The sequence below is a fragment of the Lithobates pipiens genome, unplaced genomic scaffold (genome assembly GCF_037356315.1).
Source record: "Lithobates pipiens isolate NorthernLeopardFrog02 unplaced genomic scaffold, aLitPip1_a1.2 Scaffold_22, whole genome shotgun sequence".
NCBI lineage: Eukaryota > Metazoa > Chordata > Amphibia > Anura > Ranidae > Lithobates > Lithobates pipiens.
The window spans coordinates 180,062,685-180,082,541 of NW_027507784.1; the positions used below are offsets into that span (position 1 = coordinate 180,062,685).

Below are 19,857 nucleotides of genomic sequence, written 5' to 3' on the forward strand. Positions count from 1 at the left end.
ACAAAGCTTTTTCCTGTTTTAGAACAGAAGTGTTTATCTTTCATTATCAGTAGAAGTGGTAGGAAAATTGCCTTTTCTTCTGTGTCCAACACTGGACCTGTAATGCTGCCCAATACTTTTTTTAAAGGGGCATGCACTCCATGGTGTATTTTTCTAGCACAGCAGCTGATGTCCCTTTTAGTAACGGGTCCAACAAGTGTGCCGTTCCTCTGCTGTGTTCTTAACGTTGCATTTGCCATTTAGGAGGAAGAATAGCAAAAGGTGGATTCTCATTCCTGAAAGATAAGACTCTCGTAGGTGACGTGTGGCCGGAGGTATTGGAGTTTATATTGGATACTGGCCCATTAACCTTGGCAGAAAAATCCTCCTTCTCCTTCTTCTCCTTCTCCTTCTCCTCCTTCTCCTTCTCCTTCTCCTCCTTCTCCTTCTCCTTCTCCTTCTCCTTCTCCTTCTCCTTCTCCTTCTCCTTCTCCTTCTCCTCCTCCTCCTCCTCCTCCTCCTCCTCCTCCTCCTCCTCCTTCTTCTCCTTCTCCTTCTTCTTCTCCTTCTTAAAATGTAATATATTGCACCTTACCAATCCGATATGATGGCTGCATCAGTTTTCTTCTCTTTGGCTTTTTTCCTTCTGTCTGTCCCTGGTGATCAGATAACGCACCTTTTTACATGAATAGATTAAATTAAATCTGATGCCCTGTACACATGGTCGGACTTTCTGACAGAAAATGTGCGATCGGATCGTGTTGCCGGAAAATCCGATCGTATGTGCGCACCATCGGAATTTCCAACGGACGAAGTTTGAGAGCTGGATCTAAAATTTTCCGACAACAAAATGTAAATTCCGATCGTATAGACCATTCCGACGGAACAAGTGCCACGCATGCTCAGAATAAATTACGAGATGAAAGTTATTGGCTACTGGCCTGTTTGTAGTCTTGTCATACGCGTTTTACGTCACCGCGTTCAGAGCGATCGGATTTTCAGACAACTTTGTGCGACCGTGTGTATGCTAGACAAGTTTGGGCCAAAATCCGTCGGGGAAAAATCTGTTTTCATCTTTTGAAAGTCTGACCGTGTGTACAGGACATGATCGTTTTAATCACCCATGCCAGTGTTAAGTGGTTTGTCTCATAAATGTAAACGGATACATTCTGCTGGAGAGCTTGTGCTGTGAAAAACAGTCTCTTGCTGGCTGGATTACCAGATAAAAATAGAAAGCCTAAAAGAAAACTAACCAGCCATCACATCTAAGAATGGGTTTAATCGCTTTAAGTATGACTTAAAGAGGAAGTAAACCCTGATGAGTTTACTTCCTCTTTCATTCCCTGCAAAGGTAAAGCCTAATGGACTACTAAGCATCGCATAGTAGTCCATTATGTGTCGCTTACCTGACACAGGAGCCAGCGAAGTCACTGCTGTCCCCTGTAGTCCGGCGCATCCATCTTCTCGGTGGGTCTCGCTGCTCCGCCACTGTCATTCGGCGAAGCCGTCACTCCCGCGCAAGCGCACAGGAGCCGCCACGCGCGGCATATCGCCGTTGGCGGCGCGCTCAGTGCACCTGCGCCATAGACAGTGGTGCCTGTCTTTCGGCAAATATCTCCTAAACCGTGTACCTTAAACCTTAATCTAGGCTTACCTGTAGGTCAAAGTGTGTTGTAAGGGTTTACAACCACTTTAAGCCAATGCTTTTTTTTTTGTTTCTGTGAGTTTTTGCCCTTTGTCATGTTGGGGAGATTTTACTTCACTTCTTCTTTTGGAGACACAACAGCAAATGTGAAAATCTCTCCAAATGTAGCTGTCACCTGAACTGGTGTTCCTATTGGAAGGTCTCCTGATCACCAGTTTCCATCGATAATGGTAACCTTGTGTGTTTCCAATCACTTTTTCTCCTGGTGACAATGGGCACAGGGCTACAGATGACAATAAAAACCCTGGCAGAGATTTAAAGCAGAACTCTGGGATCTGCAAAAAAATCCCCCGTTAATAAACCCCCCTAAACTAACCAGTTTGTTTATTTGTGAAATTCCTTACAGTTGAAGAGACAAGTCGAACTGAATTTTCAGGAAGTCATCTCTGTAATTCAAAAGATGCAGCATCTATTCTGCCAAGGAGGAGGTGTTACAGCAGGGATTACATCATATCCTCTCCTCTCTACACTGTAATGAAACTACATTTCCCATGAACCTTTTGTGATTTGCAGCGAATGTGGGAGAGTACACTAGGCCTGTACATGTTAAATGTGAACTCGCCCACTTCAACATAAATCACACTCACTCATTCTCGGTCACACTGCTGAGCACCCAGGCAGATGGCCGTTTAATAAATGTAAAGCATGCATGTGCACAATGTTCATGCTATGTAGTTTACTTTTATTAAATATTGAATTCTCCCTCCTAGGCCTTCTGTTACTGGCTGCAATCTTCACATGTCATCTCTCCCCCTCCAGCCACAACAGCAGATAAACAAATTGCCCTTACATGCTTTATTTTATTACTACCGAACTATAGACACAGACCCATAATTGTATATCCTACACACTGTATTCTGCTGTAATAACTGATGGCCACTGGTGAGCCTCCACGGATGAGGGGGGGCGCACTGGTGAGCCTCCACGGACGAGGGGGGGGTGGGGGCGCACTGGTGAGCCTCCACGGACGAGGGGGGCACTGGTGAGCCTCCACTGACCTCGTCAACCTGACATGTGTACCAGCCTCCCCTCCGCTCTCCATCCTGAACACCGGTAGCTGCACAGATCTCCCGCTGCAGTGACAGGTGGCCAAGGGGGAATGACACAATGGTCAGCTGAGAGAGGGGGGGGGGGGAGCTGAGCAACAGTACAGTTTTTGACAGTGGCTGGGTAGATTGTATGTAGGAGGACTCCACCCCCATTGGTACAGACCCAGGGATCTGTGAGTTCTGTCCTGCCCACTACAGCAAGCGGGGACAGAAGTACAAGTCCCTGCTTGCTGGAGATAACTACAAATGGGCTTTGCCAAGACCGGTCACTGGGAGAATGGGAGGAATAGCAGCCACCGGTCTTACAAACAGAACTTCTGAGGATTAATGGTTTAGTTTGAAAATCAAGAGGCTATTACAGAGCAACTAATGAGGTAACAAGAAGATGATTGACATTCAGTAAAGGTAGGATCACAACAAAAAGTTTTTGGCCGGTGTCCTGCTTTTAGGCCTCATGCACACGAGACGCAGTTAAACGCGCGTTCAGATGCAGTTGGACAGTTTTTTCAACTGCCCCTGAACTCATTCAATGTTATCCTATGTGTCCATGCACAGTCTCGTTTTTTTCCGTTTTTATGCAGTTGCGTTTAATCTCGTTTTTCCAGAAGCAAAAAAATGCGTTCAGAAGCAAAAATTTCCACGTTTCAGACGCAAAACGCCGCTACCGCGTTTAGCCGCGTTTGCGTTTATATGCGTTTTTAAAGGTGACCTTTTTTTTTTTTACATTAAAAATCTCAAAAATGATTGCAAATGATGAAAAACCATTAGAAAAATATTTTAAACAATTGCAAGTGGACAATCCACAACTTGTGGCAAGTGACGTGGCAGGTGAAGTGGCAAGTGACGTGGAAAGTGGACAATCCACAACTTGTGGCAGGTGACGTGGCAAGTGACCTGGCAGGTGACGCGGCAAGTGACCTGGCAGGTGACGTGGCAAGTGGAAAATCAACAACTTGTGGCAGGTGACTGGCTTGTGACGTGGCAAGTGGACAATCCATAACTTGTGGCAGGTGACGTGGCAAGTGGACAATCCACTTGTGGCAGGGGACGTGGCAAGTGACGTGGTAAGTGGACAATCCACTTGTGGCAGGGGATGTGGCAAGTGACGTGGCGAGTGGACAATCCACAACTTGTGTCAGGTGACGTGGCGAGTGGACAATCCACAACTTGTGTCAGGTGACGTGGCAAGTGGACAATCCACAACTTGTGGCAGGTGATGTGGCAAGTGGACAATCCACTTGTGGCAGGGGACGTGGCAAGGGACGTGGCAAGTGGACAATCCACAACTTGTGGCAGGTGATGTGGCAAGTGGACAATCCACTTGTGGCAGGTGACGTGGCAGGGGACGTGGCAAGGGACGTGGCAAGTGGACAATCCACAACTTGTGGCAGGTGATGTGGCAGGTGACGTGACAGGTGATGTGACAAGTGGACAATCCACATCTTGTGGCAAGTGACGTGGCAAGTGGACAATCCAAAACTTGTGGCAGGTGACGTGTCAAGTGACGTGGCAGGTGACGTGGCAAGTGGAAAATCCACATCTTGTGGCAAGTGACGTGGCAAGTGGACAATTCAAAACTTGTGGCAGGGGACGTGGCAAGTGACGTGACAGGTGACGTGGCAAGTGGAAAATCCACAGCTTGTGGCAAGTGACATGGCAGGTGGCAAGTTGATGTGGAAAGTGGACAATCCACAACTTGTGACAAGTGACGTGGCAAGTGATGTGGCAGGTGATGTGGCAAGTCACGTGGCAAGTGGAAATCCACAACTTGTGGCAGGTGATGTGGCTGGTGACGTGGCAAGTGGACAATCCACAACTTGTGGCAGGTGGCATGGCAGGTGACATGGAAAGTGGACAATCCACATCTTGTGGCAGGTGATGTGGCAAGTGACGTGGCAAGTGGACAATCCACAACTTGTGGCAGGTGATGTGGCAAGTGACGTGGCAGGTGATGTGGACAATCCCCAACTTGTGGCAGGTGACGTGGCAAGTGACGTGGCAAGTGGACAATCCACAACTTGTGGCAGGTGACGTGGCAAGTGGACAATCCACAACTTGTGGCAGGTGACGTGGCAAGTGGACAATCCAAAACTTGTGGCAGGTGATGTGGCAAGTCACGTGGCAAGTGGACAATCCACAACTTGTGGCAGGTGATGTGGCTGGTGACGTGGCAAGTGGACAATCCACAGCTTGTGGCAGGTGGCATGGCAGATGACGTGGAAAGTGGACAATTCACATCTCGTGGCAAGTGACGTGGCAGGTGATGTGGCAAGTGGACAATCCAAAACTTGTGGCAGGTGACGTGGCAAGTCACGTGGCAGGTGATGTGGCAAGTCACGTGGCAAGTGGACAATCCAAAACTTGTGGCAGGTGACGTGGCAGGTGATGTGGCAAGTCACGTGGCAAGTGGACAATCCACAACTTGTGGCAGGTGCCGTGCCAAGTGACACGCTAAATACAAGTACACTGCAGCTCTCACAGCTGCTGCTACTCACTCTGGTCTCACAAAATTGCTGAAATAGTAAATTTTTGAGCTGGGGAGGGTCTATGATGTTAGCTTAACTAAACGCTTCTAGACGCAAACGCGGTAAAACGCCGCTAAATCGCGGCAAAACGCGCGTTTCTAAACGCCGGTTTCAACATGTGTCCAGCAGCGTTTGCATCTGCGTCTCGTGTGCATGAAGCCTAACTCTTCCACAATCCATACATAGAAAAAAGAGGCAAGTTAACTTTAAATATACTTTATTTATATATAGTAGGGCCAGTTGTCAGAGCACAGGAATGGGTTTTAAGGGGACTCCAGGCAACAATTCTAATGTGAGGAATCAATTGTATGCCTTGTATATACATGTCCTAACTTAGGTTGGCCATACCCGAAGCTTCAATGTTTGGCTTCCACTGCTCAATGGAAGTAAATTATTTATTTTACTTTTGTGAAGGGAACATGTCAAAAAAATTTTGGGGACGACCACTGGTTGCAGCCTCTGATCATTATATTCTGTCAGCAGGTGTCATTGTCATAATGCAGTTTCCTGGCACGGGGTGGAATTCCTCCATCCTTGTTTGTGGCTGATCAAAAAAGAGACATTTGTATGGCCAGCTTTAGTCTTTCATCTGTAAGCCCACTTTCACCCCGAGCCGATTTGACATGTCAAATTGAATGGCAAATCGGAGCCTATTGCCAGCAGTGGCACCGTCTGAATCGGTTAGTTTCTGCACTACTTTTGGCAACTTCGGGGGCAATTTCAATAGACATATGTGTATGAACCTGCACAGATATCTGTCAAATCGCCCCTGAAGTCAGAGATCAGCTGAAATCGCATGATTTCAAACCAGCCCTCGGTGTGAATGTGGGCTTAACCACCTCTGTTCACAATTCAGTGCCCTTCACACCCTGATGTCGGATATGTAGCCATCTGTTGAAGCACACCATGTATGGGAGACACAATGCTATTCTCTGCAAAAAAAAAGGTGGCTCCAGAGAATGCTGCAGGAGAAAGGAACCAACCAGAAACGTGGGGCGGTGGTCATGGCACCAGCTCATACTGGAACACTGGCAAGGATTAAAAGATAAGGAAGCTGCATACTCGTTAAATGTTTAAATCCGCTTCTGAAAGAGCTAAAAAAGAAAGGGATGATTAATTATCCCTTTAACCACTTCAGCCCCGGAAGAATTTACCCCTTTCCTGACCAGAGCACTTTGCGATTCGGCACTGCTTTAACTGACAATTGTGCGGTCATGCGACATTGTACCCAAACAAAATTTACGTATTTTATTTATTTTTCCCCCCCACAAATAGAGCTTTCTTTTAGTGTTATTTGATTGCCTCTGAAGTTTTTATTGTTTGTTATAAAAAAAAAAGAGTGAAAATTTTGAAAAAAAAAAAAAAAAAGCATTATTTTTTTACTTTTTGCTATAATGTCCCCCCCAAAATGTATTTATTTTTTTTCCCTCAGTTTAGGCCGTGTATGTATTTTTCTACATATATTTTTGGTAAATTAAAAATTTGCAATAAGCATATATTGGTTTGCGCAAAAGTTATAGTGTCTACAAAATAGGGGATTTAAAGCATTTTTATTATTTTTTATTTATTTTTTTACTAGTACTGGCGGTGATCTGCGTGATTGCGACATTATGGTGGACACATCAGACAATTTTGACACATTTGTGGAACCATTGGCATTAATACAGCGATCAGTGCGATTACAAATGCATTGATTACTGTAAAAATGTCACTGGCGGTGAAGGGGTTAACACTAGGGGGCAGTAAAGGGGTTAACTGTGTTCCCTGGGATGTGATTCTAACTGAAGGGGGAGGGGACTGACTAGAGGATCGTGGTTCCTAGATAATAGGAGCATACGATCTGTCACTCCTGTCAGAACAGGGAAGTGTGTGTTTATACACACACTCGTCCCTGTTCTGCGTCTCCTGGTCACGCGAGATCACATACAGTTTTGCAGGCTGGTCGGTAAGTGAAATCTTTTGTTTGCTTGAGAATTTAGACATGTGGCAGCCCTTGCCATCACTCAAAAAAGCGATTCTCAGTGGATCGCTTTTCAAAGGGAGTTTGACAAGCAGCTGGGGGGCATATTGCTGTCTCTTCGTCTGTTTCAGCCCTGTGAGCCTGGACTACCACCACACAAGCGGGTGTGTTGCACGCAGTTGCGGCGTGGCTGCTTCCTATTGTGGCATACCTGCAGGCTCGATCCTGAGCTGCGCTTCCTGCATCTATAGACATGTGGTGAGGCTATGTCCTGCCCCTTGTTCCCTCATCACAGGCTTTAGTTGCATTACCTGTAATGAAGGATGTCCCACGTTGTCCAGGCTCCTGGAGTCTGTAGAAATCTCCACTTTAGGGCTGCCCCGAGCTCTTCCTTCTGCTAAACATTCGGCATTGTGGGGGTTAACATTCTCTGGACTGCCGGTCACATGATCTGTGAATGGGTGAGTCTGATTAGTCACAGGATCCTCTGTGAATCATCTCAGAAGCATCCCAAATTGATGACAAATGCAAGCAGAATGGAGCTGAAAGCAAGCTATGTTTGCGCATCAACTTGTTTCCAAAGCCCATGGACTCCGTCCCTTATGGTGGTCTTCTGCTTTTATCATTGCACAGGTTGTGCTGTTTGATTTTCCAATAGGAGAAGCTGTTGTCCTTTCCAGTTCTCAGTAAACTGCTTGGACATCTGTTTAGTTATATTCATTAAAGGTTTGTTAAATTTGTTGCTCTATCACCCGTGAATAAGATGCTTGTTTGCAATATCTATGTTGACAGCTGGTTTAAATTTTTCTGTTGATAACAAGAGGTTCAGACAGGATCATTTGCCAAAGGACATGTGTGAACAGAGGATTAAGGGTCATATTAATCATTCCTAACCTTGTTTGCTAATTTATGCCTTTCATGCAGTTTAATATGATATTGGAACAGCCTAAGTAGAACACCTAGCACTTGGTGAACTTTGTTTTTGGTGGGGAATGGTTTTATGGTCTGTGAGGTTTTCATTGCTGTCCATGTCCCTGCTGGGTAGGCTTCCCATCAACGACAAGGGTCATAGGAACCGAGGGTGATAGAAAATCTTCTAGTGGGTATGCAGAGAGCAAAGAAAACATAAGATGTTCAACCAAAACCTCCCCAAGTTCTTTTTTTTTTTTTTTTGAGAAATCTCTTAAGAGGGGGGCCAAAGCTCTTATCCATACAGGAGGTCCCTGAGTTACGAACAACTCCTACTTACCAACGGCAGGTGGCACCGACGGGCACATCGGAAAACATCAGAAAATGACAGTGGAAAACATCGGAATCTGATGTTCTGCACATGCATGTCTGAATTACGAACAAATCCGACTTAAGAACAAACAGGCAGTCGCTAACCTGTTCGTAATGCAGGGACTGCCTGTACTACTAGGTCACAGGAGAACACTTATGCCACGTACACACGGTCGGAATTTCCGACAGAAAAAGTATGATGGGAGCGTTTAATCGTATATTCCGACTGTGTGTATGCCCCATCTGACTTTTTCCATTGAAAATTCAGACGGACTTAGAGAACATGTTCTATATTTTTCCGTTGTAAAAACCTTTAGAGTGTATTCTGACGGGAAAAACGGTCATGTGTACAGGGCATAAGTTCTGCACTCCTGTGACTCAGATTCAGCTGACTCCAGGCTTAAATTCAGATATTGGATGACATTACAGAGCCTGTCCAAGGTCTGCAGGGATCCCGGCAGTAATGTCAGGATCTGCCTAGATACCTGGACGGGCGGCTGGAGGGGCAGTGAGCACTGGGAGGGCAGAGCTGTAACTGATAGTCACTGCACTGTGCTCAGCGGACCCGAGAATTCAGTGGTCTTCGATTGCTCAGTTCTTGGTGCAGAGGTGGCGGGGGATAGCTGCAGCTTCGGATTCATGCTCCAGCCATCTAGTTAGGGAGTTAAAACCATGGCTCAACCACCTGCTTTTATCACCCCTTGGCAGCCTGTGTGAACAAGTCCCTTATCTAGTTGCTGTTTACAGCACTCTTTTTTATTTATTTTTTATTTATTTTTTTCGGTTCCTTTTTTGTGATCTGCATACTCAAAGTTAGAGTCTTATCTTATTCATGCCATTTACGGGGGTGAGATTATGCTTCCCACCTCTTGAGGTTTAGACTCTATGCACACTAGGAGTAGAAAAAGTCAGCGTTTTAGCTGGAAAAACGTGAATTGAGAGCAGATTGTACAAAGTTTAGGCGAGTTTGAGCATTTTGAGTTTACAGCCCTTTTTTGCACTTGGCAACACTCCCCTCTTCAAAAGTTAACTCCCAAATAAAAAATGTTGAAACTTGAAGTTTACAAGAGATAACGAGTCTAGGAGCAATTGACTTTTTTTACAGCTCCTAAATGTCTCCAGAAAACGTTATCAAAAGGTGTGTGTGTGTGTTTTTTTTTTTTTTTTTTTTTTTCCTCCTGAACGTCCCTGTCAGAAAATGCATGTTAAGCCCCATACACACTATCAGATTGTCTGCTGAGTTTTTCCTTCAGATTTACCAAAACCATATAATATGAGGTCAAACCTTAGGCGTTTCAATGTGTATGCAATCAGGCAGGCCCTTCTACTACACGGTTTTGGTAAATCTGAAGGAAAAACTCAGCAGACAATCTGATAGTGTGTACGGGGCTTTAGTCATCATAATGTGCAAAGACCCATAGAATACAATAGAAGTGATTCTACAGGCAGGTGAAAAAAAAAAATCTCAAAGGCCTGTAGAATCAATGTGTGTGTGTGTGTGTGTGTGTGTGTGTGTGTGTGTGTGTGTGTGTGTGGTTTAATTTTTATTTTATTTTTTTGCCAGTGTGCATGGAACCTTACAGTTCACATAAATGTAATTGTATGCAGTACATAAAAATCAATGACCCTCCATGTCAAAGCTCCTGAAATGAGTTTAAACACATTATTTTTAATTTTTTTTTTTTACCTGTTTAATGCAAACATTTTAAATTCCAGTACTTGAACACACTGTTATACATTCAAACCAGGATCGTGTTTATCTTTTAGCATGTACATTTTTTCAGTTGAATTATGACCAGTAGGCGGATCATCCCCATTACTGCAGGAAAGCCCTATATTTTCTCTAATTAGTCCTTGAGATTTGTTCAGGCAATCTTGACATTCTCAGTGACAGATGCAGCAGACTTGTTTTGGCAACCAGTGACTATATTGATCTGCTGTCTGGATATAAAGGTGAACAAGCTTGCAATATACAGCACAAATAGTACATTGTGGTTCTCATAGATTTTGTACGTTTAGCGAGTGATGGGATCAAGCCCAGGCTTGCTTGCATATTATGTAGATCTTACAACGTACAAGCTAACATGGGACTGTTCAACTATGAAAATTGTTTAATCTCTCAGATTTTTCAGCACATGGGAAATACTTTTCATTTATTGAAGGAGCAACTTTACTCTCTGGCTACATTTTTATTTTTTTATTTTTTTACACCCCTTTTAACCTTTCTGCTGGTTAATCCAAAGTAAACATAATCGCACACCTTGCAAATCCAGGTTGGTCTGCTCTGATCCGTCACTCCATGGCTGCACAAGGAGGTCCTGTGCCGCCATCTTCTCTGGCATCATTGGGGGCCAGCTGTCTCTCTTCCTGGTTCTTGGAGCTAGCGCCACGATGACACCGCCAGGTCCACCCTCCAGCACCACCAGGTTTGGCCTCTCTGGCACTGCGTATGCCTCAGATGAAGCCTCCTGGTATATGTAAGGTGTATCCAGTAGGTTGCAAGAGCAGGGTATATGTCATTCTTGCCTAGGTGGTGGCTGGGGGCTCGGTGGACCATATATATATATATATATATATATATATATATATATATATATATATATATATATATATATATATATATATATATATATATATATATATATATATATATATATATATATATATATATATATATATATATATATATTTTTTACATTGTGGAGCATTGCAATGGTGCAAAGTTTCTGTGTGGTTCTCCTTGAAAGATTTTTTACAACTTTTTTTTTTTCACAGAAATGCAACGTTTGAAAAATCACAGTCCTTACAATCAGACAATCTAGAATGTCATGTTGACATTTTTTGAAATTTGTAGAATTTTTTTATATTGCAGGTATTTGTGTAGTGGCATCAATTTACACAGTGCTTTACATATTTTTATTATACAGTCACATCAGTCCCTGCCCTCAAGGAGCTTACAGTCTAAGGTCCCTAACTCATATTCATACATACATATACTAGGAACAAATAACCTACCAGCAGGTCTTTGAAGAGTGGGTGGAACTCGGAGTACCAGGAGGAAACCCATGCAGGCACAGGGAGAACATGCAAACTCCAGGCAGGTAATGCTGTGGTGGAGATTTGAACTGATGACCCTAGTGCTGCTGGGGGGGAAGTGCTAACCACTTGCTAGCCACTGTGCTGCCCATCATTGCTGCCAACAGTCAGTATTTTTACTGGCAGGCACGAATGCCTGCTACAGTGTGTTTGGGTGGCTCTGGCGCAGGCGGCGACTAAGCGTGTTGTGTGATGTCATGGTGCAAGGGAGCCAAGCAGAGCGACCAGAGCCGTGTGTGTGTGTGTGTGGGTCGGGAACAAGGCAGGCCGGGAGCGGGGCTGTCAGTGCTGTTTGGACTGGAGGGACCACTTGACTTGGAGAGAGATTGCCACTTTGACACCCCTTTCACACCAGGGCGTTTTGCAGGCGCTATAGCGTTAGAAATAGTGCCTGCAATCCGCCCTAAAGAAGCTGCACCATTGTGTGTAGTGTGAAAGCCCCAAGGGCTTTCACACTACAGCGTTGCGCTGGCAGGACGACAGAAAAAAGTCCTGCCAGCAGCTTCTTTGAAGCAGTGAAGGAGCGGTGTGTTTACCACTCCTCCACCGCTGCTCCCCATTGAAATCAATGGGGCAGTGCTGTAATACTGTCGGCAAAACACCGCTATTGCGGCGTATTGCCGGCGGTTTTAACCCTTTCGTGGCCGCTAGCGGGGGTAAAAGCGCCCCGCTAGCGGCCGAAATGCGCTGCAAATCCAGTGGTAAAACGCCACTAAAAATGGCGGCGTTTTACCGCTGACGCAATGGGCGGTGTGGTGTGAAAGGGGTCTCACTCAGGATAGGACATGTCATGTCGGTAATATGTGTTGCTGCACACTACTGTCATTGCCAGTTTCTTGTGTGTCCGCCTGACCCAATCTAATTTTTACCCTCTTGAGTCTTGTCCCTGAGCTACCTACTTACTATAGCAAAAATAATCTAAAAAATGTTTTTTGCCTTATTCTCTACCTTTAGATAATATTGCTAATTGCATATTGTACTTTTTTGTAGCCCCCCTCATTCGCTTATGAATGTTTTTTGTCCCTAGACCTAACAATGCTCCGCAACGAAAAGTGACATGTTTCGTGTGTGGGGGCTTTTTTTTTTTTTTTTTTTTTGATCTGTCTGTTCCATGCATGTTTGAAGACACTTACTGTTGAATAGGAATTCCAATACTGACTCTTAAAATCTCTGTGCTTGATAACTCAACTCAAAACGATATGAGTAGATTTAGAGCTGTGACGTGCATTTTTGGCCCCATATACTTCAATGGAAGTGACGGTCAACACACAATACAAGCAGTATCACGTATTTTTGCACTTAAGGTGTATATTTACCCAAATATCTGTTTGGAGGTCTTACTGTATGTGATGCAGTGTGCGGCTTCTCAGGGGCCTGCTCAGACTGTATGTATGTACATGACTGTTCACGCCTATATGCTGCTATGGATGCTTTTCAGGTATGAAGTAGCTATATAAATCCTGAATAATAATAAATGAAAATTCATGTTTGTGTCCCTGGGCATGTTATGCAGAAAGTGACTACATTTAGTCAGCACATTGCAATTTTATAATGGCGATGCTTGTTGCTGAGAACCAGGAAAAATTCCAGGCAGAAATGTGTAAGAAAAAGCTTTCTGTAACACCAGGAGTGTGAAGCCAGGAACAGTTGGCCATGCTTATTCATAAGGGAATGTAATGAAAGCTGCGAGCTCCACTTAAGCTTTATCTTCTGTTGAGGGGGCTGGGATTTCATAGAATAATCTGTCAGGAAAAGGAAAGGGGTCAGAGATTGCAATTTATTAAAGGCCTTCTAATCTCATATAGGTAGCTCTAAACACGTTGTTTTGTGTACCTGATGGTTATGTATTTACTAAGAATTATATGGGGAAAAAATATGGTATTCATTAAAGCCTTGGACTAAACTATTTGAAATTATATTATTTGTCTTTAATGTGATGGTGACAAAAAATCTTTTGTTTTGCAGGAAAGTCAAGGAAGGACTCTTGCCGAGCCTAGAAGATTTGCTCTTCTACACAATTGCTGAAGGTCAAGAAAAAATCCCAGTTCATAAATTTATTACTGTAAGTTCATTTGAATGCATGTCTTTCATGCAGACCTAGTAATTTTTCTTTATAGGTATTTCTAAACATGTAGACAAAAGAATGGGATGGTTTTCTTTTACGTGCATATCTACAAGTGATGTAAAATCATGGCTTTATCAGCAGTGGAAGCTGTACTTTTTTTATTTGACCATGCTCACAGATTGTAAACATATACAGGTACAGTGAAGATATGCAGCCACCCGTGTGCGACATTGAGGGACAACATACTATATGTATGTATATACAGTATCGTAAAAAAATTGGGTACACCCCTCACATTTTTCTAAATATTTTATTATATCTTTTCATATGAGAACACTGAGGCTCGGTTCACACGGGGGCGGCACAACTTGCAGCGCCGCGACCTGCACACGATCAGCGACGACTTGCAAAACGACTTCTGTATAGAAGTCAATGCAAGTCGCTTGAAGTTGCCCCAAAAATAGTACTTGAGTCGCTCCTATTAGAACGGTTCCATAGTACAGAACGGAGCGCGACTTGTCAGGCGGCGAAGTCGCCTGGACAAGTCGCCCCTGTGTGAACCGAGCCTTAAGAAATGACACTTTGCTACAATGTAAACTAGTGAGTGTACAGCTTGTATAATAGTGTAAATTTGTTATGTTGGAATACTGCCCTGCGGCCCAGTTTACAAAGGGAGGAGCTCATGCTCTGCTTCAGTACGTCACAGTACATGTTGGCATTCATGGTTCCCTCAATGAACTGTAGCTCCCCAGTACCGGCAGCACTCACGCAGCCCCAGACCATGACTCTCCCACCACCATGCTTGACTGTAGGCAAGACACACTTGTCTTTGTACTCCTCACCTGGTTGCCGCCACATAAGCTTGACACCATCTAAACCAAATAAGTTTATATTGGTCTCATCAAACCAGTAATCCATGTCCTTAGTCTGCTTGTCTTCACCAAATTGTTTGCGGACTTTGTACTTCATCTTTATAAGAGGCTTCCTTCTGGGATGACTGCCATTCAGACCAATTTGATGCAGTGTGTGCGGCATATAGTCTGAGCACTGACAGGCTGACCCCACCCCTTCAACCAATGTTGGCGGCACTCATACGTCTATTTCCCAAAGACAGTCTTTGGATATGTCACTGAGCACGTGCACTCAACTTCTTTGGTCGACCATGGTGAGGCATGTTCTGAGTGGGGCTTGTCCTGTCAAACCGCTGTATGGTTTTGGCCACCGTTCTGCAGTTCAGTTTCAGGATCTTGGCAACAGCTCTCTCAGGTTTTTTGGCTTCCTGAGTCCCAGACCAAGAGCAGCTTTTTGCTCCAGTCCTGCTTTATTTATACCACCTGGCCCAGAACAAACCCCACCAAGGTGGCTTGTAAAATATGGACTGGATTCCACCTTTTATAAAATTATAAACGCAACACTTTTGTGTTTGCCCCTATTTATCATGAGCTGAACTTAAAGATCTGCGACTTTTTTTCTATTTACACAAAAAAACAATTTTTCTCAAATATTGTTCACAAATCTGTCTAAATCTGTTAGTGAGCACTTCTCCTTTTGACGAGACAATCCATCCACCTCTCTCTATCTCTAATATCGCCGATTTACCGCCAACGCCCCAATCTGAAAGTAGCCTTATGCCGGCCATGCATGGTTCGAATTTCAGAAATCATATCTAAGAATTATAGTATGAATTTTGAACCATTAGTGGGCTGCAGCAACAGCCAATTTTCGTGCAGAAATCAAATTTGAGGAATTGGACATGCTGGAAATTTTTTGAAAACCAAAAGATTTTCTAATCAATGATTGGAGAATTGTACGAGAAATGTAATAAGGAGAGAAAAGAAGATTCCCGGCCACGAAAATTTTCTGTAGCAACATGAAGTGAAATTGAAGGCTTGGTCGGCTGAATTTCGAAAATCAACGGTGGCATCATCGGATCACAAAAAAAAAAAACTTTCAGATTTTGAAAAGAAAATTTGTTCGAAATTCGACCATGTATGGCCTGCATTAGAGTGACCTTTTTCTGTGGCCAGCCTAAGGCACACCTGTGCAATAATCATGCTGTCTAATCGGCATCTTGATATGCCACACCTGTGAGGAGGATGGATTATCTCGGCAAATTAGAAGTGCTTACTAACACAGATTCAGAGCCCTTTCACACTGAAAGCGCCCGGGCGTCAGCGGTAAAGTGCCACCATTATTATCAGCGATTTACCATCTTTTTAGCGGTGCTATTCGGTCGCTAGCGGGCGGGTTAAACCCCCGCTAGCGAAAAATTGTTAAACGCCCGCAAAGCGCCGCTGCCCCATTGTTTTCAATGGACAGGGGAGCTCCTTTACCACTCCAAAGATGCTGCTTGCAGGACTTTCTTTACCGTCCTGCAAGCGCACCACTCCGGTGTGAAAGTCCTCAGGCTTTCACACTGGAGAGACAGGAGAGGCTCTTTACAGGCGCTATGCAGGCGGGATTTTTAGCTCTGTAGTGCCTGTAAAGTGCCACAGTGTGAAAGGGGTCTTAGACAGATTTTGAACAAAATTTGAGAGAAATAGGCCTTTTGTGTACATGAAAAAAGTCATAGCTCTTGAAGTTCAGCTCATGATAAATGTCACAGATTAGCTGCGGTGCTGATCAGTGTCATACCTTTTACTGCTGTAGGTCGGCTGATTCCTGTGGTTCTCCATGCTTGTGTTCAGCTCTTGCTGTGACTCAATGGGTGTCTCCAGCTTCACCTGTTGCCTTTTTTTATATCCTTCCTTCCTACTACTTCCTGTCCAGCCTCCCATATGCTTCTCTATTTAAATTCCTCTAAGACCAGTTCCCAAGCACCCTGCGTCTAACCTGTTTTTTACCTGACCCCTCGTGAACTGATCTCTTGTGTACCGACTCGGCTAGTTCTCCTGATTACGTTGTCTGCTGCTCGCCCTGACCTTGGCTCACTATCCGACTCTGTTGCTTCATCCATCCATTTGTGTCTGACAGTGTCTTCTGGTACTCTCCTCTGCGAGCAGGGTGAACTGGGGTCAGCACGCAGATGAGCCCAAACCCTCGTGAGGGGGTCCCTGGCAGAATACCGGCTGGCCCTTATGCCGTGTACACACGACCGGACTTTTTGACGGACTGAATTCCATCAGACTTTTGACGGACTTCTGTCGAATCGAATCTACACACAATCACACCAAATTTCGACGGATTTGACCGTGATGACGTACGACCGAACTCGAATAAGGAAGTTCATAGCCAGTAGCCAATAGCTGCCCTAGCGTCGGTTTTCGTCTGTCAGACTAGTGTACAGATGAATGGATTTTCGACCAGACTCGAGTCCGTCGGAAAGATTTGGATGTTCTAAATCTAAAGTCCCTCTGATTTTTCTACAGCAAAGGTCCAATGAAGCCCACACACGGTCAGATTGTCCGGATTGGTTCCGTTGGACCTTTGCTGTCAAAGTCCGGCCGTGTGTACACGGCATTAGATTCCATGCCCTGAAGGATCCCGCGTCACGTGTTCGCCTGTGGGCTTACATCAGTAGCACCGTGACAATCAATGGTGGGCAAACACAAAAGTGTTGCGTTTTTTTATACTTTTGGGATGTGTGTGTGTGTGTGTGTGTGTGTGTGTGTGTGTGTGTGTGTGTGTGTGTGTGTGTGTGTGTGTGTGTGTGTGTGTGTGTGTGTGTGTGTGTGTGTGTGTGTGTGTGTGTGTGTGTGTGTGTGTGTGTGAACCACCATTTGCTTTAAAGTGGTAGTAAACCCGCACATACAAAAAAGGGGAAAAAAAAAACCCCGCAAGGCAAAGGTATAATGAGCTAGTATGCATACTAGCTCATTATCAAATACTTACCTCAGAACGAAGCCCCTGTATCAGTGCCCGGTCCACGCCGAGGGAGCTGACATCTTGCCCTTGGCGTGTCTTCTGGGTGCACGGCTCCGGCGCTGTCAGTGGGAGGAGTTTTCTTCCTGGCAAGGTCCGGCAACGCTGCCAGACCTCCAGCTGGGGCATTCAGAGCGCATGCGCCTGCTGACGTCAGCGGCTACATGCATAGTTAATATCTCCTAAACCGTACAGGCTTGGGAGATATTCATTTTACCTACAGGTAAGCCTTATTATAGGCTTACCTGTAGGTGAAAGTGTAAAATTTCAGTATACAGCCGCTTTAATTACAGCCTTTAGTCTGTTGGGATATGTTTCTTCTAACTTTGCAATATTTGCCCACTCATTTTTTTTTTTTTTTTTTTTGGAGAACTGTTCATGGTTAGTAAATTTAACGGTAACCGTTTGTGGACTGCAGTCTTCAAGTCATTCCGCAGATTTCCAATGGTTTTAAAGTGGAGTTCTATCCAAAAGGGGGGGGGGCCTTTTTGACCGGACTGCGAGGAGAACACAATAGTAAGTGCACCAACACTACACTGACATGTAGGTACACATAGGCACACAAATCCCCCCCCCCCCCCCCCCCCCCCCAAGTCACAGTGTCACTGATTGCAGTGATCCATTTATTTACTGATCACTGCATTTAGTGTCAGTTGTGACAGTAAAAACTGTCAGGGCAGTTAGTGTTAGGTCCAGGGTAGCCGCCCCCCCCCCCCAATAAAGGTTTAACCCCCTGATTGCCCCTAGAGTTAATCCTTTCACCCCCTTTTGCCAGTGTCACTAAGCGATCGTTTTTCTGATCACTGCATTAGTGTCATTGGTGCCGCTAGGTAGCTAGTTATATTTTTAGGTTCACCGCCAGGTTTTTATAGCGCTAGGTACCCCCATATACTACCCAATAATGGTTTTAACCCCCTGATTGCCCCTAGTTAACCCTTTCACCAGCGATCACCATATAAGTGCCACTGGTGACGCTGGTTAGCCAGTTAGTTATTTAGGTTCCCCGTCAGGTTTTTATATAGAGTCAGGGACCCCCATATACTACCTAATAAAGATTTTAACCCCCTGATTGCCCCTAGTTAACCCTTTCACCAGTGATCACCGTATAAGTGTTACGGGTGACTCTGGTTAGTTTGCTTTTTATAGCATCAGGGCACCCACCATTTATTACCCAATAAAGGTTTAACCCCCTGCTCACCCGGCGGGTGATATCAATTAAGTTTTAGGTAGGGGTGCACCGAATGGGTTTTTTTGGTGCCGAAACCGATACCGAAAATGAAAAATACACTAGGCCGAAAACCAATACCGAAAATGACTGTTTTTAAAAAAATATTTTCATACAGCAGATGATCAGGGACTGCAGACATGCTGCAGGAGGTGGCCAGGGACTGCAGACATGCTGCAGGAGGTGGCCAGGGACTGCAGACATGCTGCAGGAGGTGGCCAGGGACTGCAGACATGCTGCAGGAGATCAAAGCAGCCTCACCAGTTCCCCTCAGATGCAGCCTGCCTGATAAAAAATACATGCAGTGTTTTCCATGTATTCCAATGGCTTTAGTTCACACCATGCAGTCAGTTTCCGGTGCAGAAACTGACTGCATGGTGTGAACTAGAGCCATTGGAATACATGGAAAACACTGTGCATGCATTTTGTGCAAAAAAAAAAAACACACGGAACTGCATCTGGTGTGAACTGGCCCCAAGCAAGCTACCTGGTTCCGTTCCAACAGATTTCTATTGGGAATGATCATATCGTTACCTCTACTAGCAATAACTTAACCCTTCCCCATTCTATCACATGGAGATAAAAACCTAGCTAGGGCAAAATCAAGATTATTATTATTATTATTTTTTTTTTTTATATGGTCAATAAAGGGAGTACAGCCTTTGTCCTGTGACCTGGTTTTATATAGCATGGCTACATTCACACAAGTGGCCAGAGGTAGATCGTTTCAGAGGCAAACAAATGACTCTTTTGGATGCAGCCGCACTGTGGGCACAAAAAACTTGTAATTTAGCTGCGGACAAAACTCTGCAATGCTTGCCCTGGGCACACTCTTTCCCCCTCATGCAGCTTGCCAGTGTCTGAATGCAGCCTTACCCATGCCCCGACAGTGCAGCGATCTCCGTGTGTCACGGAGCTGTGCATTGAATTGCCCGGGCGGCTGCAGTAACAATGTCCCGCCTCCTGTAATCATGTCAGGCTGATTCAATGTCCCGCCATTGGATCAGTGTACCGTCTGTCACAGGAGGCGGGACATTGTTACTACAGCCTCCCAGGCAATTCAATGCACAGCTCCGTGACGCACGGAGATCACCACACTGTCGGGCAGGAG

General features: G+C 44.8%; 1 protein-coding gene across 2 annotated transcripts in view; it reads left to right on the top strand.

The window, feature by feature from the left end:
• Positions 1-19,857, top strand: part of LOC143924400 (glutaminase kidney isoform, mitochondrial-like) — a 196,691-nt gene that overhangs the window by 13,488 nt on the left and 163,346 nt on the right. For both annotated transcript variants that reach the window (XM_077448698.1, XM_077448697.1), the window contains exon 2: positions 13,561-13,657. In XM_077448698.1, the coding sequence (XP_077304824.1) occupies positions 13,561-13,657 (97 nt within the window). The remainder of the gene's footprint in view (positions 1-13,560; positions 13,658-19,857) is intronic.